Source organism: Vanellus vanellus (genome assembly GCF_965231255.1).
Source record: "Vanellus vanellus genome assembly, chromosome: 7".
NCBI classification, from domain to species: Eukaryota; Metazoa; Chordata; class Aves; order Charadriiformes; family Charadriidae; genus Vanellus; species Vanellus vanellus.
This window is the reverse complement of record NC_138912.1, coordinates 32,117,956-32,139,872: the sequence shown is the minus strand read 5'-3', so window position 1 is coordinate 32,139,872 and position 21,917 is coordinate 32,117,956. Positions and strand designations below refer to the sequence as shown.

At 39.1% G+C, this 21,917-nt stretch overlaps 1 protein-coding gene across 1 annotated transcript in view; it reads right to left on the bottom strand.

Moving 5' to 3' along the window:
• Positions 1-21,917, bottom strand: part of GRID1 (glutamate ionotropic receptor delta type subunit 1) — a gene marked incomplete at both ends in the record, with an annotated part of 544,988 nt that overhangs the window by 99,471 nt on the left and 423,600 nt on the right. The window contains 3 exons of the mRNA XM_082486453.1: positions 1,508-1,627; positions 2,508-2,669; positions 12,523-12,696. Of these exons, the coding sequence (XP_082342579.1) occupies positions 1,508-1,627; positions 2,508-2,669; positions 12,523-12,696 (456 nt within the window). The remainder of the gene's footprint in view (positions 1-1,507; positions 1,628-2,507; positions 2,670-12,522; positions 12,697-21,917) is intronic.

Sequence of the window (21,917 nt, the reverse complement as noted above, 5' to 3'; positions counted from 1 at the left end):
AAGCATAAAGTGATTACGTGACTTACTCAAAGTCATTTGGGAAACGCGTAACAAAATGGAACGAAACTGCAATGCCTCATGGCATCCACGCTATCTGCGAGGGGCAATGCAGCAATGACAGGGCACTCATGCTCTTCTGTAGTGGCAGCTGGAAACACAGTAGGATACTCCACAGCATCTCACACAGCAGCGAATACGCCTGTTTTTTGCATCCTTGTGCATAAAGTGAGGTACATACTTCTGCTTATGAGCCAGAATTGCTTCCTAGGCTTCCTAAACCCTGTTCTATTACAAAGGCAACACTCTTTCCAAACCAAGATAATTTTTTATCATTCGGCTAGTGTTTGGAACTTAGACTTCCTTACTTGCAGTAGCAATCTTCTAGAAAAATGAAAGTGAACTGCGCAATAGCCTTTTCTGGTCATTACAATACAGGAGGGTGCCTAGCCAATCTGAAATCTTCAGAGACATTCTTTGGCAACGGAAGCTTTTCAATTATGTCTCCCGGAGCTTTATGCATTTCAAATACTCCTCTTCCTTCTGTTGAATTTCTAGTAGATATTGCAAGCCTTTGGCTCCACGTCCAGAATCCTCGTGCCAAATGACTCTGAAGGAATCTCAGGTCTAGCTGTTTAAGATGATAATGTAAACACAAGTTCTTTGTTTGTTTTTCCATTTAGAGTCATGTAATTCAGGTGAAGCAAAACAAAACAGAGAAACCAATGGTCAAATGAAAATACAAAATGTCATAAAATTTAATTCTGCTTGGAATCATCTTTGTTTTGCTCTGCTTAATGCAGGAACCATTGACCGTACAGTGGTAATGTCTGTATTTCAACCAGTTGACCAGTTTAGGGACATTTTGTAGCTTGGATTCCAATTGGAACTTCACTGTTCAGTTGAGAGTTTCAGGTATTTTCAGAGCACCCACATGTTCAAGGTAGGCTTTTCAGCCCATGACTATCTACGTTAGTAATCCCATGGAAGCACTCTAACTGCCTTCTAATCCCCATCGGTCCTTGTTCCACCAGCTACCATTGACAGATCATCCTTTACACAATACAGCATCATCCAGTTTGGAAATTATCTTCTCTAGAGTTCTTTTATTTATTTATCTCAAATTCTTGCAGCAGCTACACTTTGAAACATCCTTGTGTGTTTAGGTAACTTATATCAATAACTTTGATAACTTATATCAATTGTATCTTAACTAACAATAAAATACACGAGCAGAATCGTGCAGTCTTCACCATTACGGTCACAGTATTGTTATGGCACTGAACCATTACTGCACGTGTGGAAACAACTTGCAGGGCTCCTGCTGACCAATATGAAATTAGCTTTCAAGATTTAAGTGTGTAAGATATTAGAAAACATTTCTCTTACAGTAAATTTCTTCTGCAGTGTAGCACTAATTCATGATTAAAGAATATAATTTTCTCCTGTGAAGTAGAATGTATATTACTTAGAGGAAAACAAAAGAGATAAAGAAGCAGCATAACTTTACCCTCCGCACATCTTTGCCAAATGTTTCGCTATAGCTGGTTCCCAGTATTTCAAATTGAACATAGGGGTTGGCACCATCTTCTCTGAACTCCATAACACCAGTAAGCCCAGTTATGTGGCCCTGAAGAAATAAGTTTCAGAAATTTTACGATAGAACAAATTTGCCTTTATAAACACTCCTTTTCATTAAAGGTATGCCAAATGTGCTTTGAAAATGTTTACACTGAACTTAAATGTGGCAATTACGTGTTCTTCAATAGTTCAAACATAGTGGCAGACAAGATTTTTTTTTTTTTTTGAGAAAATTACTTTAGCACTAACATATCCACTGCATATTGTGGAAAAAAGCCATTAGGTCTTCACCATTCACAGAGACAGACCCCAAAGAAAAGGAGAAGGACCTTGGTGGACTGTGAGACAACAGTCCTTTCAGTGTAACTGAGGGAAGCAGGTTCAGTTCTGGGGTTGAATACAAAGGCACGAACTCCAAGTGCAAACGAAAGAGTATGCCTGCTGTGATCCCAAGAGAGGCGAGAAGATAGATGAAATTTTAAGTATTATTAAAACAGATACTTACCGATGCTCAGCCAACTTACAAAGCTAGTTGAGCGGCAGTAAGTGGAACATTAGTCTTAAACCTTATGGTTGGTTGGCCCCTTGAGCTCCTTAAGTTCTCCTCTTGGGGAAATTATTACGATGCATGCACACATCAATTTGTATAACTATTCCTAATCACACTACCACCACAGAAGGTAGATATGAGAACAAGAGAAGTAAAACACACACCACTGGAGCAAAGCTGCAGTGTGTGTAATCTGTTTGTTATAAATCATTCGCTTTTTTAATAGCTGTAGATCATTCCTGGTAGTTGTAGATCACTTGCTTGTAATAAATCAAAGAAAAGTTGAATACAGGTCAAAAAACTCTTCAACAGCTAATCTCAAGTGGAAATGAAGTAACTTTTTCAATTGCTCACATAATTGTGGTTTGTCTATTCTCACCTTCTTGATAGTCTCTAGCATGGATCGTCCTCCATTCCAAGGTTTGGTGGATTTCCTCATGCAGTTCAGGCTTGCCATGCTGTGCCATTTCCTGTCCTCCAGTTTTCTGTGGAAAGCATTGGCCAGCATGAGCACACTGTCATACAGGTACAGGTTGGAAACCTGCAAACAATAATAAGAATGAGCCTCTTTGTTTATTTGAGCATCCTTACAAAGAAACTGTAAAAACTAGCAAACAAACAAAACAAAAGGCGGCATAAGCGCAAACTGAAAGCTGGGTATGTTCGACGTACTCAACAGTAAAGGCAATTCAGACAAATATCGGTGCTCCCTCCCACCTTCTTTCCTGCTTGGCATCTGGGCCCTTCTGGCCAAGGGACTCTGGCACGCTTGCATTGCCTGTGCGTCACCTACACCACTGCAATGCAGTGCTGTAAAGACGTAAGAGATCGCAGTTCAAATATAAAGCCAAGCTATGGAAGGGCTACAGCTATCTATCAAGGAAAGACAAGGATTGCTGCTTTGTCAGTCCTTTCAGCAAGGAGGAAAAGACAGAATAGAACTAAGTTCTTGTTCTTTTTGTTCATTTGAGCGATCTCCTTGGTAATTTCTGGCACAGCAAAATATAATACCAATGCAACTGTTTAGAACAGCGGGAGGAGAACTGCCAGTGTTATTTTGGTCTTATCACGTCTCTCCACCAAATATACAGGACACTGGTTACTATTCCACTTTCTCTGGAGGTATTGATTTTAGCTTCCTTATTCTTCAATTTACACGAGAGATAACAAGAACAATAATTGATAACAAAGGCTGCAGTAAGAAGACCACACTAGTAACACTCAACTATGTATTTCATTTTTTCAAACCAAGACATGTCAGCAGTACAAGATCAGATCTTTGACATGCAGTGGTATCCACGACAAGTAGCAAAACTTTACCAGTGGAAGTTGGCGGAGAGAAGTGATTTTAAAAAAATAATTAGATACTCTGCACCTGTTTCCAGAGTTTACATGCACTTTTCTTCAAAACTATGCACAGATTCAGGGGTACTGATTTACTCTTTACTAAACTCAAATCACCAGTTAGCATCACTTGCCTGATACAGCTTTTTTTTTTTTTAATTAATATTATTTAAAAGATACTCTCCTAGCTGAAGGCTTTTCCCATGGTGGTCCACAAATTTGCCATTTATCTTTTCGATTTCTCTAATATACCATACGAGATGATACCTAGAGACCAGGAAAGGGCTACATGCGGCTGCATACTTCCTACAAAAATGCCACTCAGCTGTGAAAGTTTAAACATATATTACTGTCGCATCACTGCTCCAAGTAGACTTTTGATATCATCTTAAGATCCTAATCTTCAGAAACAAAATGCTTCATGTTCCATAGTCTGGAGTTTGACACAAACTGAGAATTCTAGGCACTGTGAAAAGTCTTCTAGTATAAGTAAATCTGAACAAAGCAAAAATTCATTTTGAAAGACTCAAAATAGTAAGAAAATACACAAAAGAGAGGCTGAAGACACCCACTTATTTAAGTGACTAAACATAAAAAGTGATCTTAATGCAAAAATAATGCAAAACACATGGGATAATATCAATGAAAATCTCTCCCATCTGGCATTGCTATCTTCTTTCACTCCTTTTCTTTCCAGACTTCCTGAACAAGCAGTCCAACATTCCCTATATTTGCTATTTTATCCAGTTAATCCTTTTCCTTTTAAAAGGGTTTCCAACACCGCTACTTTCTAGATTTCCTCTCTTTTCAAGAAAATGAAGTTGTTAAAGAGTTAATAAGTCCCAGCAACTAAGGCTCTTCTGTTCAGTTGCATTTGTCTCCCTATTGTGCAGATATTTTCCAAACAACTTTCAAATAAAGCAACCAAGCGAATCCTTATTATTCAACAGGGCACTCTTCCTCTTCTGTGCTAAGCTACTCTCCACCAAAAAAAAAAACCAAAACAAAACAAACTCAAAACTCCAAGCTCTGTCCAAGAAATGAGTATATGGTATTTTTTAATGAGCAAAATCCCTTTCATATAATCATACTCTGAGTATTTACTCCAGTAGAAATGATATACATGCATTACTGTGTTTTGCCCCTTTCTTACACCCTACTCATTGAAGTCTCAATATCCTATGGAAGAGTAAGTTGGATTTTATTCACACCATCAACATTTATTTTTTAGAATAGAAAATATGCAAGCTAGGAAAAAAAACTCAAAACCCAACAGCAAAACCTCCACAACCCAGGCTGGATTTGCAATATTAAAAGAACAATTATCTTTTTTTTAATATTGTATTTGTTCAGTCTCCTAGTGGAGTCCACCCTGTTAAGGTCAGAACCCTTTAAAACTTATAAAGCGTGACTCAAAACATCTGATTTTGCACAGTGATCAAAGTTCTGTGTGTAAACAGTGTATTTATTTAAAACAAGAGAAGGTAGGATGTTCACATGATAGTATTGTTTTGGTAGTCTTCTTTCTAGGTCAAGAGTTACTTCTTTGAAGTGCAAAAAATAATCAAGAGCAATCGAAAATATCCTGGTAACTTAGAAAATAACGTCCTTTTGAGCCTTCACAGCGTGCAAAGCGGAACCCAGTTCCTGAACATCCACGGTAGTATAGATTAATACAGCATAGATAGCCTTTGCCTAATTCCAATTGGGAACTAGCTTTATGCTAGAAAACAGAATTATGGAACCAGGTCAAATCCGATGCCCGTGTAGTGTTGTGTGAGCGTAGCTGAACAGTTGATTCCTTCAATACCTACAGTAAGATCTAACATTAAATTACTGTGAGATACCTTTTTATCTTCTTTTTTCCTAATTCCTTTCCGAGGTAGAAAAATAAGAATACTTAGACACCTCAGATATGGTCTGAACAATATTCACTTTCTACCTGAATGTATTACTATGTACGTATTTTCCCGTAGAAAAAGGTTACTTAAAACAAGACACAGAAGTTCTGGCCTATCTCACTGTAAATCCAGGTCTGTAATAACTTTAATTTCCTTTTTTTCTTTTCCCCTATTACATTCCTTTTAATACAGAAAATCTCAGCATATGTTCTAGATTTGTATTTGCAACGTGAGTTTGCTGTAACCTCCGGAATAGTGGAGCTGTGAAAAGAAAAAGGGTTCAGTGGACAAAACCTGTATACACTTGTTACTGCAACTGCACACATATTTTAATTTTCAGCTAACTGCGGAACTCCCTCTGAATACAAAACGTGATCCCTGAAAAGGGAATTTGTGTGACATCCAAGGGATCAGCTATACTCTGTTTCTACCAGGGTTACCAGACGCATGAGAAAATAGTAAATTTAAAAATTAGTCTTCGGGTAGCATTCGGAATTGGTAGCAAAGCAAGAGAGAAGAAAAAATAAGGCAACGTACTTGGCTACTTTGGATTTTCCAAGCTCTGGAGCGTTTCTTATTTCCCCTATTTACATATTCACAGGGGGAACCAGAGGAGGGAAGGACATATGTCTGCCTGCAGGGATTCCCCTTCATAGAACACAAATTTCTAGATTAGGACAAAGCGTTTAATTTCTGTCCTGTTTGAGGGACGAAACAGTAATTTTAAGTTCCTCTTTCACTTCATAGCTGAGAGCTATAAGAGCTGGAGGCGGTGTGACTGAAGTGCTGTTTGATTTATCTGCTATAAGAATGATGGTAACTGTTTCACCAATATATTAAGGAGTTTGCCCTGTACACAAGTAATCTTAGGCATGTTCTGCTATGTCTTCTGAAAATTATTCCAGACTTCATGAACCTTTATTTTGCAATGAAGAAAAAATCCACCGTACACTAGTAGAGCAGAGCAGAAATTGTCAATAAGAATGGAAATCTCTCCCTATCACTTCATTAAATGTCATTTTATAGAGGTTTTTATGTGAATTCCATAAGATTTTCCAGAGTGATTTTACTTTCAAAGTTAGACATGAAGATAGCTTTTAGCTCCTTCAGAGGCACTAATCATAGACAAGTGCTCTTCTGGGAAGGCCAGCAAGCCACAAAGATTGACCCCAACTTCTGAGTTGCCAGCAGAGCCAGAAGCCTGGCCAGACCGCACCGCTGAAGAGACCAGCTGGGAAGACAAGCTGACGCCCGCATGCCACTGCTTCCAAACCTCATTCCCAAGCTGGGCATCTGTACCCTGCTGCTGCCAAAATCACCCTGGGAGCGGCCACAGCAGTCAGCTCCAAGGATGAAGCAGATGGAAGAGGAGCCCTGACCTAGCTCAGCCTGCCAGCAGCAGAAACCCTTGCTGCCTGAGGAGCGGTATCATCGTGTTTGCGTATGCACACACCAGTGTGCCCCTACAACTGTGTTTCAACTTTCAAAGTTCAAGTACTGCCAAACACCGCTACGCGCTTCTGTCTCTGATGACAGGACGCATCTTACTAGGAGCAGTGAAGATCGATGGATGGTTTACTTATGGTATAAGGCGTGCTTACAAGGATAGTGTTAGGGTGGGAGAGACTGAAAATTTGTCTTATTTTCTTAAATTAGTTTGCAGAGGCCATTGTGAGAGTTCGTGTGAATGCCTATGTTTTAAATACATGCTTTGCTGCTCATGGAGAACAAAATCACAGCCAGCACTCTGGCATTCATGAGAAAACCAGAGTCAAAAACAAAGGTTCATTAAAGACTCAAATGTCAGCTTCAAACTTCCAAAAGCCTATTTATTATCACTGAGGCAAACGAAAGCCTGAATAAAATTTTCCTAAAGCCACAGAAAAACAGACCTCCATTGTATATTTATTCAAGCCTTGTGACAGTTCGGAATCTAACTAGTGTATTATTTAGTGCTTTGCCCATTCTAGTTTTAAGTGTTTCAAACAATGGCACTTCCAAAGATTTCTTTGGAAGACTGCAAGCTCAGAATCCCTTTTTTATTGATAAGCAGCTTCTCTTTCCTTTTTCATTCCCCCCCCCCCCCCCCCCCCTTTTTATAGCAAGTTACACATCTAGCACCACTTTTCCCAGTTTCTGTTCTCTGAATGCTTACTGTCCTTCAGCTATTTATGATGAGTATTTGTCATGATTATGAATGTTTTCTTACTCGGTATGTTTTATAAGAGCATGTTAACAATAATACAAGGCCTGGATTACCCTGTAATGCTCAAGCTCGTTAGCTGCAGGCATTGGCTTCGCTCACTAAACGTCTCAAGGATTTGGCACAGCTAGCACTAACTGTCCTGGGAAAGACATTTGATAAAGAAAACTGCACACAACTAAGAGTCCGACGGGAGGACAAGAGGTAATATTGGCATTGCAAAACAGAGTATAAGATTATCGTTTTACCCTGCCTCATTTATAAGTAAGTATGGGTGCAAATGAGGTTTCAGAGGCAGTAAAAAATGAAAAACGGGGGTCCCGACCCTTTCTTCTAGCCACTGTTGTCCGCTCCCCGATAGAGTGCTGAACAAAAATCCGGTGAAATAATTATGCAAATCGAGAACTCCAGCAGTCAAAAGAGGCAGTCTGAGCAGAAAGGAAAAGCTCGCTCCAGAACGTAGCTGGGGTTCTAGCCTCCAGAGCGCTCACAAAATCCCACGTAGCCAGAGGACAACCGCCGTTGTTTGGGTATTTTTAGTGAATTCTTCTGCTTACGCACATTGTATAAAACACACGCCATCGGGCTTTGGGGAGACATTCTGTCATGCAACGGGCAGTAAAGTCAGTTCAGGGACACTTTTCATTCATGTGGTACTCTCAAACAGTTTCACCGTAATTGAACAGCTGGCCAAAAGTCCAAATTAAACTTTGCTAAAGAGACATGCAAATATAGGTTTGTAATGAAAGGAAAACAAAAATGTGGCTCATCAATCCTTGATGGGAGGAAGTGAATGCTTTAATAGGGCTTAATCAATATTTACTGCCCCAGTAGCACTTAAGAGTAGTGTAATAACAACAGTATAAACAGGTGAAATGAGAGTAAAGCTATTTGGTTGGACAAAATTGCAGGATCGGGCCCTTAGGTTTAGGCAGCCAAACTCACGTCCAAAAAATAAGCCCAGTTACAGCCGTCAAATTGCAGTCATCCCCAAAGAGAAGACAGTACATAAATAAAAACACAGCTCTGTAGGAGCTAAGAGATGCCTACAAAGATGTCTGACGGTCAAGTTTTTGAAGAATAAAATTTTTACACAGGGAGAAGAGTAGCTGTTCTAATGAGCATCCTCCCACACTTCGCAAAAGCTTTCTCTTCAACTACGTGAAAGCAATACCTGGAATAGCTCTTCAGTAGAGAGGATGGACTCTGAATCCTGTGAGGAATAACCTCATTCATTTTGTGACACAGTTTGCTGGATTTTCCTTTTTGCCTTTTTAATCTTACTATATATTTTGGACCACGCTAAATGATTTCAGATACACTGTGTCCCTGTAATATGTTTTAATATAAATAGAATCTCACATAGATTGAATTTATTAACCGTATAAATGGCAAATATGGGAAGAAACAAACAAACGCGAATTACATTTCTACAAAGAAATCTTTCTTCAAAAATATAAACAGAAAAAAATTGATTTGGAGTTTATGAATACAGCATGAATAACCTGATGAAAGAAAAAAGATTTTCATCAAAAATTAAGTTTGTAGACAAGCTTCAAAACTAATATCTAAAGGGGAAAATTTTGGAAAGAAGCAGGTTATGCATTAAAATTTCTTCAAACTGACTCTGTAACACTATGCCTGAAATAATCTAAACAGTTTGATAGCGGTAATCCCACCAAACACCATGCAAATGCCATGCAGGGATACATACTGGGCCTATCTAGGACTAATTAGATTCAACTACAAATCCTGAAGTGCGTCAGTATTCTCTCTCCAGATGAGGCAATACTGACAACGCTGCTGGACCAAACCACAGGATACTCATCGCTCATAGAAGAAAGCAAATTCTAACCTGGCTTTTTTCCACTTACAAGAAAGTAAGAGGGATGGGCGCAGAAAATCATATATGAAGAATAAGAAAGAGATAAATGTAGTCCTCTGAAGTCAAATAAAATGACCAAGACAGGAAACTTTACAAAGCTTTTCCTCCAGCTGAAGCCGAAACCCAGCTGGGTATATTATATGTGCAAGAAATAAGGGCATGAGCAAAATTTTGACAAGTGGGTTGATGGAATAAGATTGGATTTCCACAAAGCATTCAAGAACAGACGAGTTTTTGGATGAGCTTGCAGAACAGCCTGATCTTTAAAAGCCTTGTCATAATGCCAGACTGGGATGATCACCCACTGAAAAACAACTTTCCAGGATGTGATACCCAAGATGCTGAGAACAAAATCGCTCCAAAAAGATTTTAATTAATTTAGCCAGAACAAAGTTATAATCCATGACGTAAATGTTTATTTCTTTACGAGCTTGTTAAAAATGCTAAATTCTCCCCTATAAAAAACTTGCAGCTAGAGGCTGACAGAGATTAGCTTATTCTTCTTCAAAGTCATTAAATAAATAATTAACCAACAATAGCCGGTAAGTTACCTTGACAACAAAGAATTATTAATATGAGATTGCCCAAGGGAGAATGAGCCAGGGATTTCCAAACTGTGGTGTTAATCAAACTACTTCAAAGCAACGCAAGGACTCGGTGCTGGCAGGCGGTCACTGCCTCTGGTGGATTCATGCGGCCTGACACGGAGCTGGGAGCTACCGCAGCCTCTGGCAAGAGGGGTAATTTAGTGATGTATTTCTGTACAGCAAAAGGTCAAAACTATTTTTTAAGCAAGAAAAGGGAAACGGAAGATTGGAAGTACCTGAATTGCAGGACCATTAATAACATGTCAGTCATACTGGGAAATTAATATGAGCTGTATGCCCACAAGGTGTTACGTAAGACGTTTTGGCAAAGTCTCTGGAAAAAAATGCAGCTATGGAACTCTTCAGATAGAACTGCGCACGCTAAAGCTTCCTATATTCAATCTGTAGAAACTTAAAGGTAACACAACATATACTGGGGGCAGCTGATTTGCCCTTCACCTTTCATGATATTTCATTCCAGTGTGGCTGGACATGACAGCTACGGATGGAATCAGCTTCCAAAAGGCCAACTTTATACCTTCACATTTCTGTATATCTTTCTTGTTTCTAAGTTTGTAGAGAAGGAACTAATGGGCAAAGAATAACATTACTGTTCCATTGTCTTACAGACAGTTTTTAAAGTGGTATAATATTTCTGGAAGATAGAAACTGGGAATGTTTTGCTTCTCAAACCCCTCCTTTGGGAAGCAGCAGAAGATCGTCCTTCCTAAAGGGTCCTTGTCAGTGAAGTTTAGTAACAAAAGGCATGAGGCTATTGGTGCTAGCGAACCAGTTACTGTTTCAGCAAATAAGAACTTGCTCAGAGAGGTCTGTCAGAGCCCTTCAGATGAGTCTCTGAATTAGATTATGCATAAAGCAGCATAGACAGCAATCCTCAAAATCTTGCTGTAATGTAAGATTGTTCCCCAATGAATGATTTGTTGGCGCAGGACAGATAATTTTTTCAACATACTGGAAATTGCTTTGATCCTGTGAAATGAGTTGCCTTTGTTCTTATTACAGAATACCTCAGAGTTACTAACAAAGATCAAAAGTGTCTTTTCCTTCTAAGCCAAAATAGGCATGGGCATTCCCCTGTGCAGAAAGAATAGACCAGTGCGCAGAACCGCAGTGCATGTGATTGGCATTTCCCAAACTTTGCCACCTCTACGACAGACCCTGAGTCGGCAGAGGTTCTCTTTGAGAAGGAAATGTCCGTACCTCCCCTCAAAGGATTTCAGTCTCTGCAGCTACAACTTTTTAGTAGGGCACAAACAAGTAAAACAAACATCCCCATCCATGTTCCCTGGAAGACGTTGACCTACCCACTTCTCTTCCTGAGAATCTCCCTAGCTTTTCTGTTTCCCATAAGCCTCACTCCTTGCTCTGCAGAAGCTCTTCCAAGCCAGCCCAAGCCACGCTCCGGGAAGGATCCCACACCACCTTCTTGACCAGGTTGCAGCAGCCCAAACTGACAACAGGCCCCTCCTCCCCACTGCCTAAACAAGCCCTTTCTAGATTCACACTAGCACACAATACCCGTATGCTTGCCAACTCACAGGCTCAACTGCTGTGTCCTCTTCTCAATCCACCTCAAGTTAAGACTAAACTTGTAATAAAAAGGTTCTAATCAAGCTTATATGCTCAGTCTCACTGAAGTTTTCAATTTTATCCAACAGTTTCAATAGTGCTAAAAATGAGATTCTGAACAGTGTCTAAAGGAAATCAGAAACACACGGAGTCCCACTGAAAGTCCAAGACCCATGTTTCTAAATTATTGCACTATCCTCGGAAATAGCACCTAGAATTATATTTAAATTACTGCAAGAAAAATTCTGCTATTTGGGATAAATTGCCAAGAAATCTTGAGATGTTGCTTACACTAGAGTCAAATCTGTTACCGAAATCTGGAACTTGAACTCATAGCGCATATTTCACACGCTCAGACAATTATCAGCTGTGAGAGACTTCTGAGACTATTGAAACGGGACAGATTGAATACATCAGCTGGATTCAGTCCATTTAACTAAATATGAAATGCTCCACAGCCCAACACCTATCAGAGTTCTGTTATCCTCCCAGATTAACTTTTTCACAACGGATGTCTAACGAGCATAAAAATAAGCAGTAACACCACAAGACTATAGTGGCACAGCTTTTTCTTTTCTCAAATATAAAGGCACAACTTTTTCTTTTCTCAAATAAAAACAGATTCTTAAGAGAACCAAATATCCCAAATCAGCTCTGAATTAGTGCAACCGGTTGGTAGTACTTTATGGGTATAACATCACATCTCAAGCACTCAGTCCTGGGAAATAAAATGGATAATTAAATCAGGAAAAGTTGACCACAAAGTGTACATAACTAGATTTATCTGTAATCATTTTATTCTTCCTCTGAGGTAACACAGTCACAGAAAACTATCTCGCGTCAAATTCCTAAGATGGACTTTTCTGCTGGGTGTGACTACTGACCTGCAGCATCTGAAGATAGCCTTCCTGTGGATCGCACAGCAGTGATGATATTCGGTGATTGTTCCTCATGCATCTCTGATTGTTGTCCCTTGAGAGAGGGAAAATTTGCCGGATAACTGTCATCCTCCCCAGAGCACTATGTACCAACTCTAATATTTCATTATCAGTGATTTCCTGTGAATGGAGACACGATCTTTTAAAAACATGTATTTGTCCAGATATTTTACATATTCTTTTCATTACTTGATTAAAGTTTTTAAAACAGACAATAGAAGAAAAAAGTTATGCATGCATATGCTTAGTTCTAGGCCAAATATTCTTATTTTTTGGTTAACAATGGTATTTTTTTTACACATCACCTGAAACAAAAGAAAACAGCTTAACCCAATACCATCTGTTTTGGCAATACTGATATACTTCAGAGGTAGTTCCTCACAGAAAAGCACCAAGATGGTCTCAATAGGTTTCTAAGTAAAAAAACAAGAGCCGCCAAACCAAATCTATATCAAAAGAGTTTTGACTTAACAGAATAGAACCTCACTACATCCTCAGAACAAAACAACAAGTGGAAAGTGTAACCACCTTTAGGAAATATGGCCCTCCCACCCAAGAACAACGTGACAAGAAAGTACTTTTCTCATAAGAACAGTAGATCATTTCTTCAGACTAATCCTGAGAATGACTTAAGGAAGTCCTTTGACATCATCTAGATTAGGAAATAAAAAATAGGAGGAACTTCATGGAAGGGACTGACACATTTAGGAATGCAAGTTTCTGCACACAGGATAATATGGGATAAGATATAAGGAGATCTCAAGGACAGGCTGCTCTTCTTTCCAGGGTTTGCACTTTCTAAAGCTTCTCTGCAGACCTTCCCACATCCCAGCCTTCTAATCCATCCTGGGGCATCTCTAGCCCTTATATTGGGGCTGAAGCCAAGTCAACTATATGCTTTACATGTTTTGTATTCAAAAAAGCCCAGAAAACCCAAACCTCCTCCTTTAATCCATGATAAATAGTTTGAAAGTCACGGTATTTACTGATCCTGAAATCACAGCAGCAGTACAGCTTGCGATGGCCATTTGCTGCCAAGAGCTCGCTGTGAGGAAGGACAGGCTGACTGCTGTCGTTCCCCCAGGTGCCTTCTGCGCAGGGAGCAGCTTTACATCCCAGCTCCTTACCGCTGCCACCCACAGCATCCGCATGTCACATCAGCCCATCTCCAGCACACATTGGCTGCAGAACTGGGCCAGCCCATTGCCCAGCCTGCACAGGGCTGCTCTGAGCTCCTTGCAGGGTAAGGGGCTACAAATAATTCCTGTTGCTCTACTTATTCGGTCAACAGGGCCCACATCTTGTGATGTTTCATCAGCAGAAGTGAACCTGGCCCTGTAATTTAACATTCAAGAAAAAGAAATATTTTGTTTTCTTGCCATTTTCACCGTCAAGCTGGGAGCGAAATGACCATGGGGTTATTATAATTACTTGTTACGGTTGACTAGTACTGTAGCTCTGGCTCAATTTAGTTGTTCTTTGCTGATTTCCCATCATTTTTTTAGGAACATGAATTTTTAGCTTTGCAGAAGGTGAAATTCATTGCATTAACGACAGACCAACTGGTGTGGCGTGAAAACAGAAAACAAATATATTCTTATAGAAGCCAAAAATTTTGAGGCTTAATAGAAAATGCTGGGCAGCACCTGTAGCCTTGCAGGGAAACACCAAAGGAGACCCACAAGCTCTACAGATCCCTCCAGAAAGCTGCCTTGGATTTCTCTCCTGTGGGGCTGAGGGGTGTTAAAGCCACACAAGTGTGTCTAAGCTGCCATCTGAGAGAGAGACAATTTTATGGGACACCTTTAACTTATAACCCCCTAGGCGGCATCCCTTGGCAGGCTAACTCAGACCGAGTGGCTGGAAACAGAAAACAAAAAAGATCACGAATCATCCAAACCTCCAGTTCACACCACACACATCTTGTGTCCTCCCCAGGTGATGCGCGGCCTTTCAAAGGCATCTCATAACCTGTGCCAAAATGCTTGACCTGAGACATGTAAGCCTATACGTAGCCGACCAGAACTGCTTCCTCCATGGGATTTCCAGAGGTAAGGTAGCAGAGAAGATCAATTATGTTAGACACATTAACCCAGGTTCTTCCCACTTAGCTATAAGCACCAAGTGAGTCCTGAACATAAAAGCCTAGTCACTGTACAGCCAAAGAAGAAAAATGGGAACCTCTGGAGGGAAATTCAGAACCTAAATTGGGCTAAATCTGACTTTGAAGAGCCGCCTCTTTCTGCGTGGAGGGCCAACAGTAGCTAAATCCTTCAGTGCCTCAGTTCAGTACACAACGCCAAGGGGAACAAAGCCCCTGTATTTTTTTCAGCTGATGGATATTCATATCAGCAAATGATCCATTCCTTTTAGAAACTGGGTTCCTTTTTAGAAATGTAAAAGTACAGAAATAAAAAAAGAATTTGTTGGAAGAGCTGGGAACAAAAGGTCTACGTCTGCATTTTTGAGCTGGTGCTCTAAAAGTCAAAGGTAACTCTGGGCCTTTCCACGCCAGTTCCTAGGGTGGTACAGCCACACGCAGCATCGCAGGGCACCTCGGGCAGGTCCAGGAGTGGGACAGCATTGCTGACTACCAGAACTGCAGAGGAGAGCAGGTCACCAGCATCCCACACCAGAGAGGCCAGCTGTGGCTTCCCTGGCCAGGGCGCTGGGCCCCTTCCTCTCGCCTGGCACAGGCAGGCCCTGCAGACTCGTCTCCAGAAAGCTCACTCTCGGTCCTGGCTTAGCAGCACGTGAAACCTTAAATGTCACATGCAGAAAGGTCACCTGCATTCCAACTGCGATAAATACAGGGGGGGAAGCAAGGAAAAAAAAACAAGCCAAGAAAGGAAAAACAAGTATACGTGAAGTTGGTTACATATAAAAATATATATAAATTAAAAAAATATGTATATAAAGGCTGAACCACAGGATCCTTGAGGTCCCTTCCAATCTGCTATTCTATGGTTCTATGAAGTCGGCCCTTACTTTTATACCCATCAGAATAACAGCATGTATCCAAAAAATAGTTCTAAGCCTTGAAGTCACAGGGGAAAAACATTTCAAATTGATCTTACAATTAAAGTCTATTCATTTGTTTAAAAGTAATGCATTTTATTTCCTGTACATTACATGAAAATTTTCTTTACATTGTAAAACTGACAACTAAGCAAATAATTTAATTTGGTGCTATAGGTTTGGTGTTTTTTTTTTTTTTCCCAAAGAAATATAACCCAAATTTCCAATCTTGCTCTTGGATCATTACACAGCACAAGACAACAAACAGTAATTAGCGTTCACAGCATGCGTGAATGCTGTATTCTAAGCAGAGCTCGCGAGCCAGTTTGGCCAGGCAAGCGCTCCTGACGAAATTCCATGTCACGTGCCCACTTTTTGGCTTTCATGATCCCCTGATGTTGCTACTGCAACATGGGGTAAATTTTTACTTAATATAGACGGCGGTTTCTGCTTGTTTCAGGGATATGCTTTAAGGAAGGTTAAAGAGCCTAATTCTCTATTGCTTGGCACCTTTAATAGCAATTTGCACTCAGGCCTGTAAATATTGAAATTCTTAAATGAGGACGGAGGGAGAATGATTTACCCAGGCATAGAAGACGCTGTCTTATCCTGGATTTTTCCATTACTGAGGGAAAGAATTCGGATATTCCCCATATTTCAGGGAGCACTTAAATATTTTGGTAGGCAGACATACGTGTAAGACCGACTACTCACCCAGGCTAGTAGTAGTTCTCACCACCCAGCTCAACACTGAAAGGATATTCCTTTAAACACTATTTTCTGTTCATGTGGCATATTAATGGCAAAGTTTACTTTTCAAGAATTTGTGGCGTTCATTTATCTATTTATTTACACACAAATAGTCATCATTTGGGGAATCCATTTATCTATTTATCTGCACACAAAGAACTTCAGTTAGTTTGTAATACCTAGCCACATCGCTCAAGGGAATATTTAAATCTGCTCTAGTTGTGCTCAACTATCATAACACAAATTGCAAAATGAGACAATTATGTTTCACATTACAATCTCTATTTTCCTAGAGGTAATGACAAAAATTTATAAATTTTAATGACATTAATAATTTAAAGAACCAAAAGAGATTTTCAGAAAGCACATCCCTGAGAAAACTGGAGGATTAAACTGAATGGCAATGAGGATGAGGATGCGCATGGAGACAAGCTACAGTTTTATGTGGAATTTTTGCATTCGGATCGATACTGTTTGTTGGGTTATTCTAATTCCCCTCAATGCACTACATACATCTACAAAGGGAGACTTGTTGAAAATCCAGAAAACATCCTTCAATAAGCTGTTTTTTAAAACATTTGCAACACTTTACCACATAGATTTGTTCAACTTTAACAATACGCTGGCTTCTCTGCATCCCACAGGAACAGACACACACACGTATCTATAAAGGTTAATCCTTGAAGACAAGAGCATAATCCATTTTTTGTAGCCCAGAAAACTTTCTAATACAAATCTGCATGACCACCTCTCCAACTCCCTTCCTCATTGTCCTCCCACACATCCAACACTACCTCTCTTCCTTTTACTCGATGTGCCTAAAAATCTCTACAGGGATGTATTTATAATTTAACTGCTTTATATAAGGATTCTGCACTGGGTGTCTAGAAGTTATTTCTCAGATCATAGTGAGTGCCTATACAGCAAAAGATCCTCTGATTTAACAAAATATTATTCCATACTAGAAAGTAATTATCTCAGGGAAAAAAAAAAGGGGAAAAAAAAAGCACACAAAATTATAGTTATCAAAAGCTGGACAAAACAAAAGAATCACCATTGATTTTAATATGCATTTCACTGGTAAAACAACTCAAAGCTCATCTAACCTGCTCCTAGCTCACTAAGACTGTTTCTGTGTAATTCAACATTAGAATTAGGTCAATTCCAAACCCTACAAATTTCTTTGAGCGGGATGCAGGTACACATGTAGTACAGCTTCATGTATACATATAACTTTCAAGCATATATAAGAAAATTACGCATTGTTGGGGCAAGTAGTATATACAGTTTACCTGGAATAAAATTGGAATAAATTGTAATTGTAAATTGCTAAGTTTTGCACTGAAATGTGTCATTTTCTAAATCTTAAGAAATTTTCCACAGCGTGTTTCTCATATTTCTAGTCAATTCTTTTACTTTTTTTAATCTGGGCATTTTTGTATCATTTGAAAAGATATTAGATTGCTTGCCCTACTTGCATTTGTAAATTATCATTTAAAAGTCTGCTTTTTTCCAAGAAATCATAAGGCAGGGGAAAGTGTAAAAGATTTATTAATTTCTTGTTATCAGAGTAAACACAAGCATCATTACACAGATTGACGCTTTTTAAAAAAAAAAAAAAAAAAATCTTTTGGCACTTCCATATGTAGAGAAAGACTGACCAGAATTCGTCTATCAGACAGTCCTGGTTCTACCCAAGTAAAAATGAAGCCATAACAATTTGCATATGTTCATGGGTCTAACTATTGATCACCCAAAGTGCATATAACACAGGAAATTCTAGGAAAAAAAAAAAAACAAAACCCAAAACATTTTCCAAAGAAAAGTGAACAACAGACACTGCATTCATACATTCATAAGGGATCTTCTTCCGAAGTCATGTTTTCCCAAGATTACTCTAGAAGCCTTGTGCTAGGAAAACACTGCTCATCATGCATTATCTAACACCTTCCTACATGCTACCCTGGGGGAAAAAGTAGTTTGCTGAGATAGACTTTATCTGATAATTACTATTCTATTTTCTGCTCATTTCGTCAACATTTAAGAAATATTTTATAGAGGAAAGTAAGAAAGAAGTGCCCAGATGATAGTTGAGAAGCCACTTGATTCTCGAATCAAGAGGATGAATAACTGTGGATATAATGCACGTGTCTGACATGGTGAAAGGAAAGAAAACAACGATTAGCAGAAGGAATGGAGCTGCAGGATAGAAATGGAAAGGGGAGAGATGATGGGACAGTTTCTTGTCCCTCATATAACAAACTGCCTCCTACAGACAGTGAAACAGTGGTAAAGAGAGACCTATGAAAACAGCAGAAATAAATGAATTGAACTAAAGTCCAGAAAAGGATTAGCAGAAATGTGTTTGGAGTGAATGCTCTGAAAAGGGAAAGGAAAAAGCATCAATAATCTTTTGCTGCACTTTGTTCTGACTGATCACCTAGGTTGAGTGTGGGAAAGTTTTATTAATCAGCTGAAAATCTAGAAATTCATCTGCTGGCAGCACCACCAGCATCATTTGGAAAGTGCCATCTGTCCAAAAAGGAAGAACAAGGTCAACTGCTGTCTAAAATTTTTGACTCACATTCAGGTGATGCGAATAACATCATCTCAACATGGCTCAGAGTTTCCCACGTTCCTTAGCACTCTCACTTTCTGTCTAGGGCTTCTCATCACTGATGAAACGTAGTACTCTTACTATATTTCAAAATCTTTTTATTACTTCTCCTGCAGAACTTACAAGACCTTTTCTTCCTATTTCACTTACTCCTCCTCAACTACGAGGGCTTTTTCTGACAAGTATCATCATAGCTGAGAATAATTCATTCAAATGCTTTACAGCTGCAATTTCTATAGTAGGTTTCTCTGTGCTTACTGCCTCCGACTTTTCCCAACCAGGATCTTTTCTGTGGATTGAGAAGAGAAAATATCCAAAAGCATCCTTTTCTAGACGTTAATTAGAGTTCTGTTTTATTTTTCAACTAAAGCTTACAAGAATTTCAGCTGTCTTCTAACTACTGAACACTTTGCTTTCCTACAGATTTGGAATCTGTAGAATACTCTGTTTCTGTAGCTTCATGCTCTTTATTTCAGATTTCCCATTGAAAGCAGTTTTTCATCAATAATATGGCCCCTGATTTTTTCATGTACTTGTGGTTAGCACCGTACATAAGAAGCAAAATAAAGCTTTTGATGATTTTTTGAAAGCCCTACCTATTAAGCTCAGGTTAGTAAAACAAGATCAGCTGCCTTGGTACAGTCTATCAATAAAAAAGCATCTTGATTTTGCAAGACCCATTATGAATACAACTTACCTTTCTGCTCTCCACCCTGCAGTGTTGCAGCATAGGTTGTTTGATTTGTTTGTTTGTTTTTAAACAGGACAAACAACAGCACAAGCTCTTCTTAGTGACAAAGAAACGAGCCCCTATTCAACCTTAGAGTCAAGCTAGTCTGCATAGCATTAACCTGTATGTTGAATTGCGCAATGCAGAAATACAGTCACCCACTCTGCAGTCCCAGTGAACACACACAAACACTGGGAACCATGCTAGTGCATCTACCAAGGCAACCAAAAGTATGATTCCTCCCTCCTTTACAAAGCTTAATTCTGGAGGCTTCACAGTAGTTCACAGAAAAGGCAATGGAAGAATGCATGACATTGTTATTTTGGAAAATAAGAAAGTTTTGCTTTATCAGAAAGAACTCCTCCCTTCTTTAAGTGTCGTGCCATGACAAATACCCACATGGGTTGGTACTTGACCCATGAGGAGGATTCCCCCTCTCCCCCATAGTATATTCCTTTCCTACAGAGTACCTCATCATTTAGACAGTAAGGAACTAAGGTAATGCAATTTCCACTAGTTCGCCCTGCTATTCTCACAGTTCCAGTTTGAGAATTTAGAAGTGAGTATTGTTTGAATTTCAGCATTTGTTACTCCATGTGGTAGAGAATATGGTAATTCTAAGACTAAAAAAATCAGGGTAATAAGTTATTTTGTGTTAAGAACAAATACCCCTTAGTATCTCATCTGATGAAGGTTAATCTGGATCAATGAGATTCAATCCAATGGAAAAGAAATAAATTAAAACAGTAGTCAAGCTCTCACCTTCATTTTTCAGGCTTGTTTTTTATGTCTTACAATTAAATCTATTTTTATAGCACTGAAAGTGCCAGTAATTCATTACTGGGCACCATTCTATCAAAACTACATACAATTATAATATACTCCTCCGTTTTAAAGGATTGATATAAAGAAATATGATGCTAGGTTCATCTCTGGCTAAGTCAAATCCCTGGTGCTACCCCAAGAGTGGATTTGGCTCACAGAATCTAATCAAACACAATTGCTCTAGCTTGGCTAAGTAGTAGAGAGAAGGATGGAGTTCCACACTGACTGGAAATCAAATATGAGTCACAGGTCCCATTAATTTCATGTTTGTCAACAAAAGTACTGAATAAATTATTTGATCAGAAGTACATGTAGCGACTATTTGTATAAACTGCCATACCCGTATTGAAAAAAAGATATGTGGAAAAACCTAGAACAGACATGCAGATCAGAAAATACCCAGTGGTGTTTATAATACAGTTGTATTCGTCTTTCCAAATTAAGAACTGAAAATATTTAGCAGACTTACATAATGCGAGTAGGATGCTGAAAAACAAAGACAAAAACAATAGCAGAACCAGGTGTGAAGACAGAGAGATGACGAGATGGAAGAAAGTAACCAAGGAAGTTGTTCCTATTCATTATCATATTTAGATCATAAACCATTTCCCAATACTCAATCTAATTTTTACTGCAGAATATTAAACTGCATTTCTTTTATCTTTCCAGAATATACATGTGATCATAGTCTTCTTTTAATTATATCTGTTCTACCACTATACACTTGCTCCATCTTCTGAGTTTCATGGGAGACATGTAATTCTTACAGCCTTTACTCATGGGCCATATTTTACTGAGCTTCCGTCACACTAGGTGCTCTCCCCTGGATTTTCAAAATTGTTCTGCATTCTCGTTTTGTTTTGAAGCGTCTTGCCCAAAACTTGCAATACTGTTCCAACAAGGCCAAGTTGATGTCAAGCACAGCAAAATAATTGTCTCCCTTGTCTTACAAAGGTTGTTTCCAGTAACGTATCTGAGGACTGCATTTGCTTGTTTTGCAAGACCACAACAGTATTGATTTATATTCTATTTGTTTAACCACAAGGATTCTAAATAGCTCCTGCAGGTGCTCACCAGCTATACCTCATTTCGTAGCAACACTCGGCACTTTTCTATATTGAATCTCATCTGATGGAGTGCCTCAGATTTATCTAAATAAACCAGAACTGCTACAATATTTTTTTTAATAGTCTGGTTACAATTAACAGTTTCTATAAAGCCAGCATCAAGTCAGTCAGTAAAAACAGTAAATACTCATTTTTCCACTAAGTAATTACCTTACTCCTTCCTTTATCTCCTTCTGTATCTAAGCTTTTCTTGTTGCTTTTTGTAGCCCCTGGTATGAGTCATTTTGCACCTCAGCCTCACTTTATAATCATTTACTTCATTACACCTCTACTC